We start from the raw sequence: 20994 nt of genomic DNA, 5'->3' as shown, positions 1-20994 counted from the left end.
AAAAAAAAAAAAACAATCACCAACGTGAAAAAAAAAATCAACGTAAACATGAAATAAACCTTTAGAAGATTACTTCTTTAAATCTTTAGATTTCAAGCTTTTGAATCAAAGAGCCTATTGTGAGCACTGGCAACTGGTTTCATTGAATAATATGGTTCTTGTAAAATATTGCAAGAATAATATTCCTATCTAAATTTACCTGCAGTATATCAAATAAAAAAAAAACTATAATAGGCCACATGAAACCAAAATACAAAATTATTTAGCAAAAATGTAAAGGCTATCATTTAACATTTGGAATTTTTCTATATAAATCAAAATAACTACTGTATTTTAAAAACGGACATATACAATAATCAATGAATAATTCATTAAGATACAATTAATTTTGACGGTATACAAATAAACGCTCAGGATGGTTTGAAGTCCAAAGCGTGATTATTTTGTTTGACAAGGGAATATTCTAAACCTTGCCGGTAAAACTGATTGTTTATCTTTTAAAGAGCTGCCAGCAAAGAGACGTCTTATCTCTGATCAGAGAGTATCTCAAACATCACAAAAAGCCGGACAATTCTGTCAGGAGCTCGGTCTGCCAATCCCACCTCGTCGCAAAATATTTCCCTCCTTTTGCCGGTGAAATCCCTCTTAACACCCCCAATATTCTAAACAAACATCCTACTATTTCCTGCATCAAGTTGCTGGTAGGAGATTATCACAATAAATAAAGTACAATCAGTGTAAAGTTGTCACAATATTTTAAACAATAAAAATCTACTTAAACAACTGTAGAGATTATCCCACAAGCAATAAAATATCCCATTGATCCGCGCCCGAGGCACCGAACCGCGCAAGCGCTAATTTAGCAGTTTCGATCGATCGCGGTAGATGTCGCTGTCGTTTAGTTCGGTGCCACAAATAGTAGTGTCCGTCCCCGGTGTAGCCACCGAGTACCGACCGCACTAACCTAACTACCGGCGAGCGGTACCGGTACCGAGTACCGACTTTTTACCCCGGGAAACAGAATGGTACTCGCGGCCAGATGACGATGAGCATAGACCAGAAGTTGATGTACGCTTTCCGGGGGTGGATCGCGTTCGTCGCTTTCATGGACCTAGGAGTTGCCTTTCGTTCGTTCATCGAAAAGCGGTGCTTCTTGGGCGAGTACGCTGAGACCAAGTCGGACCAGTTGATTGAACAGAGTAAGTAATATTAAGTCAAAGAGATTGAATATATAAATGTTTAGGTTCATAAAATATTTTGTCATTAGCACTAATAACGGTTATACACGATTGATCACGTTTACAAAGGTTGTTGTTAGTCTGTACTTTACTGTTGGTTTTAAGCCGGATATTAGATGAGTTTTGTGGCTATTGAAGGTTGTTTGTGTGTATGCCACTGCAGAAGCCCTAGAGAGATGATTGTTTATGCGTGCGCCCAAACAACACCCCACACCCCCTCTCCCATCCATTGACATTGAGCTCACAATGCGCTACTATGATATTACCTCGCTGGATATTACAGTGGAACCCCTTTACAATTTCATACTTTGTACTAAATACAGTGTAAATAAATTTATTAGTCCAATACCTTTCATCTCTACTCTGCAATGTGCTTTTTCCTTCAATTTTGTATTTGTACTCGTGCAGAACACAACTTAATTCCTAATTTACAGTCAGGAATGCGAAGAATGTAATGATGTTTACTACTATCCCAAAATTGCTTTGTACGATTGAGTCGCTTACTTTAAACCAATGATTACAAAATGGATATACAAATCCTATAGGCATACTATAATATGTCAATACGAGCACAGAAAACATATAATACTATAACCAATATAACCATACACTATATATACTATATATATATATATATATAGTATATATATAGTAGTATATAGTAGTATATATGGTAGTAGTATATAGTAGTAGTATATATAGTATAGTACTATATATATAGTATATATAGTGTATACATACACCATGATGGAAGGAAAAAACATACATACACTATATATACCAATATAACCATAAACATACTACTATAACCATACAGGTTATAGTAGTGGTTATAGTAGTATGTTTTCTGTGATACGAGCTATGTCTGTTTGTCTGTCTGTCATCTGTCGTCTGTCTGTAATATATATAATATATATCAAAATCCAGTGGAAGGATTTTGACTAAATTTTAGAGACAGGGAATAGCCCTAAAACGTGTTTGGTGACATGCACTACCTCAGGGGAATTCGTATTTCGCTAATAGGCCTTGGGTTGCCGGGTGGGTTGGACAAAATAAAGTACACAGTAACAAGGAAAAAGTAAACAAAAGAAGTGTAACATGTGTTTTTGTTTAAAACAATCCATCCAAAGTATAATAGCAAATTACAAAACTACAGCAAAACATCAATATTGTAAACTGGAGCAAAGATTACAATGAATATTAGTCGATATGGGGGAAATAGAACAAGTGTTGATGAGTGTTCGGTGTTGGTGACATTTCACTGGCTGCAACTCAATGTTTCACTCTTATTTTAAGGACAGATTTAAACATTTTTATGCACTCCAATGCCGTGCAAAATTTGGACGGCTGTATTCAGTTAAATTAGCATTACAGTTAATTGTATGTACTACAATAATCTTTATGGTAACCAATATACGCTTGAATAGAACATATCTGAGTTAAAATTTAAGAACTTACGTTTTCCTTTTTTCAAAACGTATAAGAATAAATATAAAAAATTGTTGATATTATTTTATAAATATGTTTTGCTGTAAATACATTTAGTTTTAGGGCCATTTTGAAATAAATAGCTCCTCAAGCCTTTGGTAAATTTGGTCTTTCTAACAAAATCTAAAAAATAAAAATATTTTTAAGCTTTATAACTCTGAACAAAATGTTAGAAAAATATGAAACAACTTTATGTTTTTATAGAAGCGTCCTTCTTGTGTGTACAAAACATTGCAATATGATACATAAATTTTTGATGATCAAACTGATGAACGTTATGGTCAGGGAAGTGTTACGGTCTGGAATTAGCTATTAACGAGAATTACTATACATTGTTTATTTAGGTTTCCCCTACTCTTATTCTTGTAATATTCCACAAGACTTGATAAACCATAATTTATTTTTAAAATGTAATGTTTATAAGTGTTACCTTAAGGTGTTACAAATGCCTGGCAGCCCTACGCCTCATTTATTTGAGGAGGCAAAGTTTTTTAGGTTTACGTAGCAATTAAAATATCATATCAACAAAATTTAACACCCTGTCTGCTTCATCAAATGACTACGTACAGTCGTGGACACACCAATATTACAAAAAAGCACAACCTTGTCTTAATTATTAATCTTACTTCCTTTTTTACTCCAAAACCACGGGCACAACAGAACTAACGCATATCCCAAACCAGTCTCTAAAACCAACTGAACTGACGCGATCGCCGCCAGGCTTTGCCATAATCGTGTTCCAAAGTTGCAAATTTTACCATTACATTTATGGTTGGGACGTAAAATCGAGGGACAGACTTATTATGACATGGTGGTCAGTTCTCAATGAGAACAAATATGCTCCTTTTTGGAAGCTTAATTATTGATGACATAAATATGGCTTTATATATTTTGGCACGAATTAGTCTAACAATAATGTGAAAGTTGAAAAATGAACCCTAGGGACGTGATGGTCGTGAATTTTGGGACTTTAAAATACAACAAAATTACCTAGAACCTATTTCAACGGAACAAAAAATCATCGGTTTAAAAATAACCTGATTTCTGTAATGAGGCTGGAAAGTTGCCTTTTGCCATGCCTACACACGGAAAAGTAACGTGATGTACTTTTACCATGCACTTAGTCAGATGATGAAATAAACAGCTAATTGCAACGGCCAATTTTATTTTCTGAAATATAAAAATATTACAATTTATGTTATGTTCAAAATAAATTGTGTTATGAGTTTAAAATGTACTAATTTTTCTGTGTAGTAGGGCCTATGATGTTGTATCACTCCCTGTACTCGCACGGTTAAAACACCAATAACCGGGCTGTACTAGAATATTTCATAACAAGAGTAGAAAATGAGTAATTACATATTTGAGACCATTTTTGACGTGCGAGATTTATCGAACACTTTAAATGGTCGATAATGTATAGACCACTTTCTTTTGTGTTTTCAACGTTTCTTTTTTGCTACACTACAAAAAATAATATTATTTTCTTAATTAAAATAGCCATTGGATATTTCTATGTTTTAGGTTATGCCTTCAATTTAAAGTTAATACTTACTTTGGTTGTCTAGTTTTGGTTGTTGAAAATTGAAACAGTTGACAAAACAATAACAAATCTTTGTTCACGTCAGTTAAATACAAAAAAAAGATAGTAAACATTACTTTCGCATAGTCAAAATTATTTTCCCTAGTAAACAATGTAATGAAGGATTTTCGCAGGTGATAAACATGCAACAAAAACAGGCCTTATCATAGTAGTTTAGCGAAATAGGTATTTAACTTTTGTTTCAACAAAACCGAATCATCCATCTCAGAGATATTTAAGTTCCAACTCGAGTATTTCTCCCCCAGACAGTAGTTAAATAGTTCTCATTTTTTAAATGCAAGTTGGTGAAGTCACATTTTATCACTTTGAAAAGTTTACTTTATGCATAATCAACCGGATAAAACACTAGAAGCTGGATGAAACATCAAAACGGCAGCTACAGCAAACCGGAAACGTCAGTAAGAAGGTGGACGAAAAACAGCTGAGCGGAGTTTGGCTCGAGCGGTCCATCTGGCGACAGTCCAGGGAAGACAATAATTCTCGGATTATGGTCCGCTTACCTCCGCTTATTTCTGTTCCCACTGCTTCCTGCCTAATTAATTATCATTACACAAAGGTTAATCCGCAGACGAAACACTGAGAGGCTCGTTTATCTTGTGATATTGCGTATATTTGCCAAATTACCAAAGCTAACGGAGGAAACAAGGTAAAATGAAACATTTGAGAGTTATATTTGTTGAAACTTCGTTTAGTACATTATGTGGGTTATGGGTTTTGTAAAATGAGCTTACTTTCAAAATATGTGAAGCGATTTATATGAAGTATGGAACAAACACCTGCAGTTTCCTATTGTCAGTGTGTGTGAGCCACAAACCCCGATCGATATACCATTCAGATCTTCTCTTGGTAATATGTACTATGAACTAGTTATTAAAAAGTGTTTTGATGTATGGTAATTGCATTACTGCATTGAGTTATAAAGGCAATTTCAAATTTGACTTGATACCCCAACTTACAAAACTGTCATCACATTCAGGCCCATGGGTCTTATAAAATATCTACTGTATAAGCTAGTTTTTTCAATTCTAATTTGTATTATTTTTTAACTAAAAGTATTAAAATGGTAAATGGTTAATTAGATAACATTTATCATTTAAAAAATACTGTCAAACTTAAAATTGTACCGAAAACTTGAGACATACCAGTAACTGGAGCAAGCCAAATGTACAGCAAAACTGTTGATACCTGTGGCAACCCACCAAATGTGCTCAGACTCTTGATTCTCAGCAGATGAGATTTGCAGTTGAAACTCTACTCACACTGGTTGGATCATTGATGGTGCCAAAGAAATCACCGGAACATCAGTTTAAATTCACCATCTCATAATCTTGTGGCTTTGCTTCACATTTAGTCACCAGTCTGACCGCTGATCATTTGTAAAATAAAAAATCGAGATCTGTCAATTTTGACATTTTCAATATTTATGATCTTTGAGTTACATTATTAATACAGTACCATGGTGACCTTCAAAATGAGGGGTCACTCGATGGGGCTTAACATTTAAAAATTTTGAGTTCCCCAAATCTCCCATTTTGGGTTTGGAAACCATAAGTGGAAATTAGGCTCAAAAAGTACTTCACAACATGCCATAAAGGTGTGTAGAGTTTACTTTTCCTTATGTGAGCCGTTACAAAATTTACAGGGGGTCTCCAGACTTGGAAATCTGTAAGTAAAATTTTACTTCAAAGAACATCAATTAGCCGCCACTTTTTACTGGATTGAGATAGAGACCTCTAGTTTGTGTTGTTGGTTTTCTTTTACCAGCACCTTCAAAATGAGGGGTCATTCAATGGGGCTAAATATTGTATTAATTATTTTTGAGTTTCCCCCAAAATCCCCCATTTTGGTGATGTACACCAAGTGGTGGCTATGTCCAAAAAGTACTTCATATGCCATAAAGGTGTGTCGAGTTTAGTTTTTCTAGTATGGGCCGTTAAAAAATTAACAGGGGGTCTCCACGCTTTTTACTGACCCTGTATAATGACTACTTTCACACGTGTTTTGAACGATACAGTACTTTTCGCTGCACTACAAGGACTATTTATTATCTGAATTAAAATAGACATTTTAGGTTATGTCTTCAATTTAACGTTAATATTTACTTCGGTTGTACAGTTTTGGTTGTTGAAAATTGAAACATTTGTCAAAACAATAACAAATCTTTGTATGTTTACGTCGGCAAAATCCATACAAGATAGTAAACATTCTTTTGCCGTAGTAAACAATCAAATAATGAATTTTCACAGCTGATAAACAAAGTTTGTGTGTTTGTTTGTTTGAAGTTCAATCACGCATTAACTATTGGACGGATTGGGCTGAAATTTGGCATGATGATTCCTCACATTCCCGATTAACATATAGGCATATTCTTATCTCAAAAATCCTTTCGGGCTCCGCCCCACTGGCTCTGTAGTTCCCCATGTTAACCTTATGAGTAATCACATTTAAAGGGAATAATTAAAGAATTTAGTCAGCTGTTTCAACTAAAAAAGTTGGTTCTATGATATGAAAAAGCATTAAAACGTTATAAGATTTACCACCAGGGTGAAGCACTATTATTTTTGTTTGCATTTATGAAAACAGCTACCATAGACTAACCAACACAAGTAGACTTCTTCCATTGTAAATTTTGAAGCTCGTTTTTCATGTCTAGTTCATGTACGCCACACTGGGCGCTAGTGTCGACGAAATTTTGTTTCTATTATTTTAGGGTTAATTTCTTGATTTGTGCTTTACTGTTTGGTTAAATAACTAGGGGACCATTTATTGTTTATGATTAGATCGTATTATTTGGTTAAACGAGGTTTTAAATGACTGTATTAACGGGAAACAAATTATAAACCAAACACGACCTCTACATAAACTGTACAGAACTAACAATAAAATTGTCTTCAGCTGTTCCATTATGATGAGAAATCTACTAAGGGGTATGTTTTATCTATGCAGCTACTTTGAACTAAGCAGCAACAAAAAACTGTTTTACGTAATGAGAACTGTCAAAGTAGGATTGTTTACAGTTATGTTTTTGTTTTTAATTTCATGAATAATTTGTGATATTTTGCTAATTAATTTTTTTCCTCTATTTAGGTGAAGTGGTAGAACATTATGCCTAAACTGTGGCCTCCCCCATTGCAAACGCAAAGCTCGAGTATAACTGCAATAAGCATTTTATGCTTATACAAGCTGCTATACCCGTGCTTTGCAACGGGAAGAAAATGTGACCTAGAGAGCTATTAAAGTAATTCTAATATGTGTTTTAAAATACGGCAACTCTATGATTTAGTTTGAAAATATAAATTGATTTTAAAAGTGTAAACCTACTTACTTTCAACCCCTACTTTTTATTTATGTTAATAAATCCAAAAGAATATGACAACATACCTTAGTTTAGCAGTAACATAAATTGCTTCTTACTGATGCTTCACGAATGACATGTTTTACCATAATGTATTCTTCAAATTTAGTCAAGCCTCTTTACATTCTAGCTTACTATATAAATTACAAAATGAAACTTTGAGCAATACTTTACAAAACGTATTCAAACGTTCTTTAAACCAAACATAACCCTCCTAAATCTACATAAAGCGTCACAAACATCTTTTTCGAGTAAATAAACAAACACCACTTCATTGTACTGACCAGCTGTTTCATTAACTGAATTAAATTAAATCATGTAAACTTTGGAATTATGCCAGGCGTAGCCCTTTGGAAATCAGCCTGTGGGGCAGAGCCCTTAGGAAGTTCGTCCATATAAATACTTTTCGGCAAATCTACACACTCTAAGCTTCATTTTGATGTGCCATATGCCTATATTTTTATTTAGTAAATGGCCTTAGCCGTTTACATAAAATTTGATTGTATCACTTTAATAATATAATAGATGCCAACCCCGTACGCACAATTTGTTTTTCAGGACTTATTTTGCCAACAGTGTCATTTAGAGGCTTCTGATTGACTATAACGAAGGCTTAGTAATTGAAAAATTATTTTTGTTCATAGAATAAAATTATAAATGCCCTCAAATTTAATTTTGTATTTTTTATTATGAAATTAAACCGTCATAACCTAACCAAACCAACCAAACGTGCTGACAATGAAAAAATCTAATGAAGGTTTATTAATCGAAGAAATAGTTCTGTTCATAAAATAAAATTATAAATGCCTTAAATCCTATTTTATAGTTTTTTAATTCTAAAATTAAACCATCATAACCTAACCAAACCAACCAAACTTGTTGATAATGAAAAAAATCCAATACAACAAAATATGCCAAGGGTGGGATTCGAACCCTGTTCCTTCGGATCATCAGCCCAGCACTCTATCTACTACACCACCGAGGCCGATGGCATCAACCGTATCGTCGCGGTAATGATGTTCCCTCAGCCAATCAGAAGCCCCAAAATAATACTGTAGGCAACACTAATCCTGAAATAAAAATTCAGCACCCCGTACGAAGTACGGGTACTCTGCTAGTCCATAAAGCCCAAAGTACCTATGAACTTTTGAGAAAACTACAAGTCACACCCCCATAAACCATATACTTAAAATGTTCGTCATGACGAGAAACCTTGCGCAAAACTATCCAATACTTCATAAATTTCCCTATAAGGTCGTAATTTTACTTTCCAAAGGGAACTTTCCATATACCCAATGTTAAAAATACCTCAGCTGTACTTATTTGTATGCTATTCTTTCAATTGGTTACCTTATTAAAATCGTGTGATTATTGTTTGTTTGTATTACTGTTTTATGTTTTGTTTGTTTATTTCAGCTTAACTTAACCAATCAATAGTTTTAATACTTATGTAGTCAAACCCTTCCACCATAAAGTCAAACGGGGCGAAGCCCGTGGGTAACAGCTAGTTCTTATAATTGTCCAAAAGGAGTTTATTTGCTTTTTAAATACTGTAATTATATTATTTAAATTTAAATCTTTTTGCAAAAAAAAGTATAAGTAATATAAATACCTGAAACACATCAACATTGTTACATCAGCCAACTCCTCCTCCGCTAGTGTAGAGTACTTCATCTAAAGTCAGATAAACCTTATTATCTCTAGATCAACTGTACACTTCAGGATATTTTATTCTGATGGAATTTAACTATGTACTGAAGTTTTGTATGAAAATGACTTCTAGAGTAAATGGTTGGGCCAGACAGTGATAAAAATACACAGTGGTTTCAGTCTGTGCATTTATTTAATCAATGTTGAATAGTCTGGTTGCAGGTCAAAAAACCTGGAAGTAAGGTCCACCCGATGTTTTTTAGTGGTTTCTGTTTCTTCAAGACCTACATAATTAAAATAGGCAGGGTGCCACTTTGTCACCCTTGAGAAAATTGAGATATTCAAGATGGCGGCCAAGATGACTTAAAAACTATATAGGGTTAGTAAAAAGTGTGGAGACCCGCTGTTATTTTTTTTAACGGCCCATACTAGAAAAACTAAACTCAGCACATCATTATGGCATGTTATGAAGTACTTTTTGGGCACAACCGCCACTTGGTGTTCATCCCCAAAATGGGGATTTAGGGGGAAACTCAAAAATTTCAAATACAAAGACCCATCGAGTGGCCCCTCATTTTAAAGGTCCTGGTAAAAGAAAACCAACAACGCAAATTAGAGGTCTCTATCTCAGTTCAGTAAAAAATGGAAGCTGAAAAATCCGGGATTTGAACCCCTGGTTTGTGAAGTAAGTTTCGCCCAGGGGGTAAAATTCCAGGGGGATAAAATTCCGCTAACCCTTTAAAACTACTCAGTGTTTTTTATAAGAATCATTCTTTTTTCAGGTGACCCCACTCTGCCTAGAGTTCTTGGAATGTACTCTATATTGAAAGCAATAGCACTCATCCACTGCACAGTTTTCATTCATTACAGACCGTAAGTTGACATTAAACTCTATATTAAAAACATGTTATAGGGCCTACAAGAAAATATTTCAATCCTTACTTAGATCAATGTGTTGTAGCTTTAAGATTAAGAGTCTTTTCAACTAGACTACGAGGAACTGTCAATTTTGTCAAAATTCCTGCCAAAACCTGTTAGCATTGTAGAAGTTCTATTTATGAAAATTTTTTCTTAAAATGCTAAAATTACAATTAATTGGTGGTTGACCATTAATGTGATTGAATTTCAATATAGTACTGATAAAAGTTTGTATTTTTTTCTTTGCCACATTTTGTAATAACTGTTCTTATTAATTCTATTCTATTAATATCAGGCCCGTATGAGAAATAATTTATTCCCTCTCCTCTTCAATTACCAACATTAACTTCTTGTACCAAGGTTCAATCAGCCCTTACTAAAATGGTACTTTAATCCATGAAAAAAATTAAATGTATTTTGTAACATGCTCAACGTAAAGAGTCAAGAGTCAAGAGTCAAGAGTATTTATTCCATTGATCTATAGCAATACAGAAATAGGAACAGTCAAAATATTCTTACTAAATGCTAATACATTAAATTAAAATTAACTAAAAACTATGTACAACAGGTTAAAACTTAACATTAAACTCTGACATTTCGAATTCATCAAGCGAATAAAAAGGGTTTTCAACTAGCCAATTTTTTATAGTTTTTTTGAAGTGATTAAATGGGATGAGTTTTGCAGTTTGGGGGAGCCTATTAAAAAACCTTACACAGTTGGCTTTAAAGGATTTACCTGTTTTGGCCAACCTGTGTTGGGGTAGATCCAGCTTAGCCTTGCCTCTCGTGTCATGTGCATGAAAGTGGTCTCTGGTGGTGAAATCTGAAAGGTGTAGTTTTGTGTGGATAAGTACTTGGTAGATATAAAGGTTTATTACTGTCATGATATTTAGTCTGATAAACAATGGTTTACAGTGTTCCACTTCATCCACTCTACACATAGTTCTCAAGATTTTCTTTTGAATTATTAGAATGTCATGTACAGCACTAGAGTGACCCCACAAAACTATTCCATAACAAATATGTGATTGGACAAAAGAAAAATAAGATATCCTCAAATACTCATCCCTCACACAATCTCTAAGTTTCCACATTAAAAAAGACACTCTGGAAATTTTCTTACAAATGCCATCTATATGATCATTCCAATCAAGTCTAGAATCCAAATGAAAACCAAGAAGCTTTACTGATTTATAGTTACTTCTACCTGCCATGCTTAGCAATAAATCTTGAGTTTTATCATTATTGCAAAGCAACTTATTTGATGAAAACCATATTTGTGCAGAGTTGTAAGCATGATTTATGTTCTCCTCAAGAGTTTTCAGATTGGAATGTGATGAAAGTAAAGTTGTATCATCAGCATAAATGACTGTCTGAGAGGGTATGTTGTAAGGTAGGTCGTTAATGAAAACTATAAAAAGAAATGGTCCAAGAACAGAGCCCTGGGGAACACCAGTTGTTACAGTTAATGTTGTTGATTGGCTAGAATTAAAAGAAACATATTGTTTACGATTAGACAGATAGGACTTCAATAAATTCAGAGAGTTGTGTGAGATGCCGTAGTAAGAGAGTTTGTCAAGGAGAATACGATGTTCAACACAATCAAAGGCTTTACTCAGATCGCAGAGCTTTAGAGACACTGATTCCTTATTTTCAAAAGCAGTAAGAATGTTGTCAACCAGAGTAGACACAGCAGTGGTTGTTGATTTCTTTGATCGAAACCCAAACTGGTAGGGACTAAATAGATGGTTTATGTGGAAGTGATGATTAAGCTGAACGTGTAGGAGTGACTCAAATACCTTAGAGAAGATGGGAACAATTGAAATTGGTCGATAATTCTGTACCAGAGCCTTATCCCCTTTTTTATAGACAGGAATCACCTTAGAGACTTTTAGTAAATCAGAAAAATAGCCCTGAGTCAAACACTGGTTAAAGATGAATGCAAGAGGCTCACTAATATACATTATGGTTTTTCTTAGAAGAAAATTAGATATCCAGTAAAAATCTGTTGCTTTTGAGTTGGAAAGATTTGTCACTGTTTTCATTACCTGATCCGTGAAGACGTGAGACCAATTGAAAGCAATTGACTTTTGTTTCGAGTTCCGTGTGAGGTTATGTGCCTGTGTGTTGGTGCTTGTTATATTTTTCTGTATATCTGAAACTGAATTAATGAAAAAATTGTTAAAATGGTTTGGATCAATTGTTATTTTAGTGTTGTTTGTATGTGATTGTGTTTCTAAAGAAATCACCTCCCACGCGGCTTTACACTTATTACTTGAGTTTTCAATATAATTTTCATACGTCTGCTTCTTAGCCATTTTAATATTATCCTTGTATTGCTTCTTAAAAAACAAGTAAGCCCTGTAAGCCGCAACAGTATGGACCGAGTGATCTCTTTCAAAGCACTTATACACATTATGATAACCTAGCATTAGATCTCTAGATTTTCTTAGATCGTCTGAATACCAATTAAATTTTTGTTTGGTTCTACATTTACTCTTAGATGATACTAAAGGAGAAGCGAAATGCCAAAGATTAACATACCTTTTAAAAAATAAGTCAAACAAAGCTTCTACATTTATCTCATTACATAGATAGGAGCTTATCATTTCCCAATGTTCATTTTTTAAACACTCAATAAACAAGGAAATTTGTTCTTCATCTTGTCTGCGAAAATAATGTTTGATTCCAGATTTATCTGAGTTAATTTCTACATGTTTCTTTCTATCTATTTTATAATTAATAAGAAGAGGATCGTGATCAGATAAACAGGATTTCATAACTTTTACATTGTATAGATCCTCAGAAAAATTAACAAAAACATTATCAATACAAGACTTTTTTCTGGTTGGAGACAAATTGAAATAAATGTAAACAAACATAAAATATCATAGTTGGAAAATTCTGAAATCCATCCATTTAGGCATTCCATTGAAATAACAATTTGTTATGTTTCAGCATCATCAGCATGGGAGTTTGCTCACTGCTTCTGACCATAACAATGTACACAATGGAAGCTTTATACTATCAGTCTGCAACTTTAAACTTTTATATAATATTTCCATGTGCATTAAATGGTGAGTTAATCTGATTGCTACAAAATAATTTAATTCGATTTAAATAGTCTGGATTTAGCTTCTGTCTAGTGGTAGTATGACAAGTTAATCATTTCACCAACCTCTCAATTAAAAATAGTTTTTTTTCTTTTTGAGGTCCCTAGAGACCAAAAACACCATCCGTTCAAATTCATTCCCATTTTGACCAAAAAAACATAAAATTTAGCAATTTCTTTTCAAACCATTTTGAAGAGCTTAAAAAACAAATAATTTAGTATATTAATTCCCATGTTATTCTTATGGAGAACAAGTAAACTGTTGTAGTTTGCTTGTTTATGAACATATTTTGGTCAAATTTGGAAAATGATTTTATTTCTCACTAACTATTAACATAAAAAAAAACAGTTTTACCCTCCCTAATGCAGCAAACCTAAGTACTTGTTAAACTAATTTTATTTAAATAGGAAATAAATGTTATACAGGGTGTCCCATAAGTAAAGTGCCAAACTCTGGGAATAGGTTCTATGGGTCAAAATAAAGAGAAAATCAAGAATAAAGTTTTTTTCAAAAACGCTTCGTTTACCAGATATCCGCCATTTTGTATTTTTTACTAAATAATTTATATCTTCTGATTTTTTCAACCGATCCTTATAAAACTCGGTAAGTATGTTTAGATAAAAGAGACATACTGTAGAAAAAAAATTCAACTTGGTCCAATTTAAAATTTCAAAATGGCGGCCATTTTGAACATTTAATCTAAAATTACGGGAAAACGGTAAAAAATACAAAAATGTACTAAGAACACTTTTTTTTATAAAATTTTATTTCCAATCTATCAACACCAAAAACATGAAAATCGAACAAAAAATAACCGAGATACATTAAAATGTGTGTTAAGAGGCAGCAAAAAATCCATTTGTTGTAAATAGCCCCAATCAGCTGAACAGCTGATTGAAAAACATGTGTTTGTTGAGTTGCATTGTTGCATTGTTGTTATTATTGTTCTGTTTACTTTAAACATCATCATTGTGATCAGGTTAGGTTGATATTTTCTAAGTTTATTTAAATGCCGAACCATAGCTATTCTAATGTCGAGCTAGCTGATATTCATTTTTTTTACGGCTTAGGTAATGGGAATTCGCGTGAGGCATGCCGCCTTTACGCAGAAACGTTCCCCAACCGACGAATTCCGTGTAGGAAAGTGTTTGTAAATGTTCACAGGAATTTGAGGGAACGAGGAACACTAAAATTCACTGAGAAGACCGGACGGGCTGTTTCTGTAGATACATTAAATAATCAAGAAAGAGTTTTGACGGCCGTGGAAGAAGACCCAAGTACTAGTGTTAGAAGAATATCGCTTGAACATGGTATTTCAAAAAGTTCTGTGTGGCGGATTCTACATAATCAGCAGTTGTATCCTTACCATATCCAAAGGGTGCAATGCCTAACCGATAGGGACTTTCCACCCCGTATTAACTTATGTCAATGGTTCTTGCAACAGATCGCATTACTTCCTCTGTTTCTCTCCAACATTTTATTTACCGATGAGGCTGGGTTCTCGAGAGAAGGAATTTTTAATTTTCATAATAATCACTTCTGGGCCGATGAAAATCCCCATGAGATATCACAAAGAAGGCATCAAGTGCGCTTTTCTCTCAATGTTTGGATAGGCATTGTTGGGGACTATCTTATAGGGCCATGGTTTTTACCCAACCGACTTAATGGTGTGTCTTACTTAAACTTTTTAACACAAGATCTTCCCGGATTGCTAGAAAACTTACCCCTTCATTTGAGAAACAATATGTGGTTTATGCAAGACGGTGCGCCACCACACTTTTCATTGGATGTAAGGCGACATTTAAATCAAGTGTTTGGAAATAAATGGATAGGGCGTGGGGGGCCCATCCCATGGCCTGCCAGGTCTCCTGACCTTAATCCCCTGGACTTTTTTGTATGGGGCTATTTAAAATCTTTGGTTTACCATACCCCTGTTGACAGTATTGAGGACTTAAGGGAACGAATTGTAGCAGGTTGTGAAGTGATAAGACAAAAGCCTGGGGTATTTGAAAGAGTGAGGGAGTCGATGAGAAAGAGGATGGTTTGTGTCGTAGAAATGAATGGAGGACACATGGAACATTTGTTGTAGTTGATAACTTTCAAAAAAGCTATCATTTGTTAAGATTTGATTTTGTATTTAATTAGTTTCCTCATTTTTTATGTTGTCACTCAATAAATGGTTTCAATGTATCTCGGTTATTGTTTTGTTAATTTTAGATTACAAGTTTAAAATGGCCACCATTTTCAGATTTTAAATTGGACCAAGTTTAATTTTTTTCTACAGTAGGTCTCTTTTATCGAGTTTTATACAGGTCGGTTGAAAAAATATGAATTATACCAATTACAATTATTTTCTAAAAACAGCTGATCTGGTGATTGGGGCTATTTACAACAAATGGATTTTTTGCTGCCTCTTAACACACATTTTAATGTATCTCGGTTATTTTTTGTTCGATTTTCATGTTTTTGGTGTTGATAGATTGGAAATAAAATTTTATAAAAAAAAGTGTTCTTAGTACAATTTTGTATTTTTTACCGTTTTCCCGTAATTTTAGATTAAATGTTCAAAATGGCCGCCATTTTGAAATTTTAAATTGGACCAAGTTGAATTTTTTTTCTACAGTAGGTCTCTTTTATCTAAACATACTTACCGAGTTTTATAAGGATCGGTTGAAAAAATCAGAAGATATAAATTATTTAGTAAAAAATACAAAATGGCGGATATCTGGTAAACGAAGCGTTTTTGAAAAAAACTTTATTCTTGATTTTCTCTTTATTTTGACCCATAGAACCTATTCCCAGAGTTTGGCACTTTACTTATGGGACACCCTGTATTCTTAAGTAGACATTTTAGTGTAAATCCAATCTGGCAAATGGAAATTCGCTTAGTCTGCAGGTTTGATGCGGCGGGGGTATTTATATATTATTACAAAATCGATTTAATTAAACAATACAAAAATGAATGTGGACGGAATGATGTTGATTTGGGCCTCTGGCGACCTCAAAACAAAAAAGTAAATTGGTCCCGGGTCCAGGTCTTACCATGAGACCTATGGTAATAGCTTATTCATATGGAAATTCGTTAAAATGTAGACTACCAAACTAAGAATACAATAGTCACCTGAAATATTTAAACAGTAGAACCAGAATCAAATCTGAATTTCAATAAAAGTTCAAGTGCCACCATCTGTATTTTTATCTCACTCCTCTCCTATTCAAAGTCCCATTAGGCAGAAACCACAGGATAGAATTTTATCTTTATAGCATTTGGATATACCATTATATGGTATCAGCAGCGGACCAATAATCCAATGGCGACAAATTTTGTTATCGCTCCTCTATGTCATGCTATAAACATATTTATGTCACTGCTGGACATACCACAACACTTGTGGTTATCTGAGGTAATAAAGACTCCGAGGCAATACCTGACTTCAGAATGATGCAATATTCAGCAGCACGAATACATCTTGATGTTGATGAGCTGGATATAGGTTAAATATATCCTCACCAGAAGTTTAAACTTATTTTATATTAAATTATACTAAACTCGATCAAACTTGTTAAAGACAAGTAATAATACAATTCAATTCTAGACTCAGGTAATAGTTCTACGCAAAGTTACTTGAATTTGCTTGAGTTAACTGTTTGGAAATGAATACAGTATTTAATTATCAGGATGTTTGGATACAATGAAATCATCTTCAAATATAAGAAAACAATTCACTATTCAATTACTGATAGGTAGCTGTTTGTTTATCATAAAAATCAAGAAGTTTAAATTTGTTTAACTTTTATTCAAATATAGTTTTGGGAAAAAACTGCTTTAAATATTTCAATGATTTTTGGATAATTACCGCTGTAGTACTGACTTTGGCAGACAGTGCCTCAAACTCTCAATCTAAAAATTAGTGGTACCTGAAGCTAAAATTAATACGACAAAACATGTTCTACCTTCTAACAATATGAGAAATGTTATTTTTTTGGCAAAACAAATTTAAAAACACATACTTTTGTTAAAAATATATTTGTGTCCAATTTGTATTTAGCAGGGACTTTTCTCTGATAAATACAATGTTTATTTTCACAACTAATTATTCCCGACGAAGCTTAAGCCTACTTATTAATAATTACCTTCAATATCTCGTATGGTCATTTCATTTAATCCCACATTTCAACAGGCTGTTTGACCATCTCAGAATATCAATGTGTTGAACTGGACCAGAGATGAGCGAGTTCCATTCATACAATGACTGTACTCAGGGGTTGGCAAGGAATCAACGTTTATGAATAAAGAGAGTTGTGAGACACGTAAATATAACTGGAAGGTCAACGGACATTCGCCTTTCCACAAAATTTAATCTCTCATTAGCAGCTTGTGCGGAGAACATCAAAGACAATAAATTATAATGAGATTCTTCATGAGATTTATGCAAATTATCCAATATAGCAATTTGTATAAGCCTACAGATCTGTTTCCATAAAAGAGCTGAGTTGAAAAAATGATTTTTTAACTATTGTACAACCACTAGATATTCCATCCCCATTTTAAAGTAGTCAAATTTAAGAACAACAATAAGCTTAAACCGTTATGACCCATCAACTATGTCAGCAAGAAAAAGTCAGGTAGAATTTTAGACACTGTTACGGTGAGCCACAGAATGCACTACTGTAGTGTAAGGTTTGTAAGGTAGTAAGTTACAACAGTACTCTGTTGTACTTTTTGTCCATGCAATGAATCCTCTATAATGTTAATTATATTATTTCATAAATCATTGTACATCACCACAAACCACATATTAATTAAATACTAGCTGTAACCCGCGGGCTTTGCCCCGTTTAACTTCTTAATTTTCAAGATTATCTCGTTCGCATGGCTCAATCACGTCCTGGTTGAAGTTTGTTCGCTACGCTCACTCACCTTTAGGTTGGAGCTCATTCACTACGCTCACTCACCTTTAGGTTGGAGCTCGTTCGCTGCGCTCACTTGCCTCCAGGTTGAAGTTCGTTCGCTACGCTCACTCACCTTTTGGTTGCAAATTAGCTTTTGTCATAAATGTAAAAGAAATAATAGTGCTGCACCCTGTTGGTAATCCTTGTAACTTTAATGCTATTGAACATCATAGAACAGAACCAACTTGTTTAATTGAAACAGCTGTTAAGATTCAATAATTCCATTTCTCATAAGGTTAACATGGGAAACTCCAGGGCCACTGGGGCGGAGCCTGAAAGGATTTTTGAAATAAGAATATGCCTATATGCTAATCGGGAATGTGAGCTATCATCATGCCAAATTTCAGCCCAATCCGACCAGTATTTTTCGCGTTCACTTGTCACAAACATACATCCATACATCCAAACTTTCTCATTTATAATATTAGTAGGATGATGGAAACAATTTACTCTAGTTGCTGATTTGATTTTATATTTTCAGGTCTTACACTTATAGGCTTGTTATTATTGCCTAGAAGACTGCTTGAAGTTCCCTCTCTAGTTGAAGATGAAAATGCTGAACTCCTCAAACAGGCGACAGCCTTCAAAAGAAGAAAGGCACCAAAAAAAGCAAACTGACATTTGAACATTTTTTAGCAATTATTATAATCATGTAGGCTTTTGCGATTCCTGCCATTGTACATATATTTTGTTTTATATTTTAGATAGATTTAAGGATTTAAAAAAGGAGTAAACCTGGAATTAATTATCTTTGAAAGCAGTTAAAATATAAAACAGTAAACCTATTCCAAAAGAAAGGTTTTGAAATTGTGTTGAGTATTGAATAGTAAAGTCGATAAAATGAGCTTAAAAACATTAAAACTTAAGTAATTAATAACAAGGATACTAAATAAAGGAGGTTTCTTATGATAATAAGTTATCATATTTATACAGATGTTTTAAAGACATGTTCTTTCAAGCATTTAAAACACAAATAAATAAAATTAGAAGTTTGTAATCACATTACACGTCAAGTTTTACAAGATGTAAAAAAGATCATTCTGATGTTACTTGAAAAATACAGATGTCCTTATCAAACAAAAAGATGACTCAACACATGACCACAGTGTTTTGAAAGAACTTTGAATTGAAATTCGGAAATTATGTGACATCAAATGTAGATTAATTGTAACATTAACCCTTAGAGTGCCAGGCGAGAAATAAAAGTAACGCTCAAAAAATGCCGATGATTTTTCCCGAAGGTCGCGCTAAAAATGCCGAGCGCGATCTGGCGATTTTTAGGTTAAAATTTCGTAAAAATCGAATTTTCGATATTTCGACCAACGAAAATCGATGTATCGCATCTAGCAACTTTCGACTCAATGTTAATATATGGGTTTAAAGAATCCTAGTATTTATTCGGTTGTTATGACAGCTGTTCGATCATTACGAAACGTCCGGTCAGCCGGACGTTGGCACTTTTGGCTCGTTCTAAAAACGTCCGGTCGGCCGGACGTTGGCACTTTTGGCTCGTTTTAAAAACGTCCGGTTCCCCGGACGTTGGCACTCAAAGGGTTAATCTTTCTCTAGAAACATTTTGATTTATTCATTACTTATGTATTTCCAGTTACTAAACCTTATCCTGAGGTTTACAATAACTATCTTGACTGAGAACATTTGACCAAACTGTATGAGCTATGCTTTCACCCCTCAAATGTAATTATTATGTGCGGGACCTTTTGAAGTCAATTTTACTGAATTTTAAGAGAAAATTAAGAAAAGTTGTCTTGTTTTGACATCTGTTTTAATCTTAGGCATAAAACTTAAAAATATTAGTTAACCCAGAAGCCACGGGTAATTATAGAACAGTTTTATGATTATTCAAATAATATTTATATGCTTACAAAATATTAACGTTTTCCTACATAAAAAATTACATTTACTACTTTTCAAGCTACTTTTATGATGTATCCATTTGTTACTGAAGTAAGTGAATATAGCATTGTCAATATTTCTGCCTCTGCTCAACAAAAGAACCTTTAGCTACCTGACAGGAAGGGATGAACAAAGCAATAGTTTTATGATTACTTAGAACATACAGATTAATTAGTTTTCCTCAAAAACGAGTTAATGCAATTGTTGTAATAAATCACCACTTGTATGTGGTGTATTCAGCAAGGTGTGGCTAATTAGTAGTAAGAGTAAATAATAAGGTATTATTATTATTGATATTAATATCATTATTAGTAAATTTATTGCCCTGTTTCACCCTTCCAAGTTGGCTTGTCTCATCTTCAGGTTCGAGAATTATTAAAGATTCCGATTGCCTATTAAGCTTGCTAAGGAACAGCCTTCAAAATGAGTTTAACGTCTTTCCAAGTATGCAATAATTTATTATTGTGATTATAAAATTGAATTGAGCATTTTGTGAATCGATAAAATAAAATATAAACTGGAAACTAAACTGATCTGTGTATGTTTGTTAACCCAAAGTTTTAAAATATATACATCTTTTTTCAATGACAAAAGGTTGTGACCTCAAAAATACACTTCACTTTCAATATTCTTAAAGAAACATTTGTTAGAAAAATTAAATTAAATGTAAAATGTTTTATAGTGAAAGAATAGTAGTTTACGCAACGATTGCGTTAAGTGTGAGTCTTTATGTCACGAGTAGAAAATTTAAGGCACGAGCCT

The 20994-nt window shown here is 33.6% G+C and overlaps 1 protein-coding gene across 1 annotated transcript; it reads left to right on the top strand.

The window, feature by feature from the left end:
• The first annotated feature begins 918 nt into the window (after nucleotides 1-918).
• On the top strand, nucleotides 919-20752 carry LOC128993286 (uncharacterized). Its single transcript, XM_054417078.1, has 4 exons — nucleotides 919-1199; nucleotides 10117-10207; nucleotides 13211-13329; nucleotides 18800-20752. Exons 1-4 carry the CDS (start codon nucleotides 1040-1042, stop codon nucleotides 18934-18936), a joined length of 507 nt encoding a protein of 168 aa, XP_054273053.1. The 5' UTR covers nucleotides 919-1039; the 3' UTR covers nucleotides 18937-20752.
• The last annotated feature ends 242 nt before the right edge of the window (nucleotides 20753-20994 follow it).

This window comes from Macrosteles quadrilineatus, unplaced genomic scaffold, assembly GCF_028750875.1.
Source record: "Macrosteles quadrilineatus isolate MER2022 unplaced genomic scaffold, UCM_ALF_1.0 Scaffold_4__1_contigs__length_99947679, whole genome shotgun sequence".
Lineage (NCBI taxonomy): Eukaryota > Metazoa > Arthropoda > Insecta > Hemiptera > Cicadellidae > Macrosteles > Macrosteles quadrilineatus.
The sequence above is the reverse complement of the archived record's forward strand: the minus strand, read 5'-3'. Positions and strand labels throughout refer to the sequence as shown.

Coding starts and splice junctions, on each gene's coding strand:
- LOC128993286 (XM_054417078.1), top strand. CDS start 1,040: ATGACGATGAGCATAGACCAGAAGTTGATGTACGCTTTCCGGGGGTGG. Junction 1,200..10,116: donor GGACCAGTTGATTGAACAGA/GTAAGTAATATT, acceptor TTCTTTTTTCAG/GTGACCCCACTCTGCCTAGA. Junction 10,208..13,210: donor GTTTTCATTCATTACAGACC/GTAAGTTGACAT, acceptor GTTATGTTTCAG/CATCATCAGCATGGGAGTTT.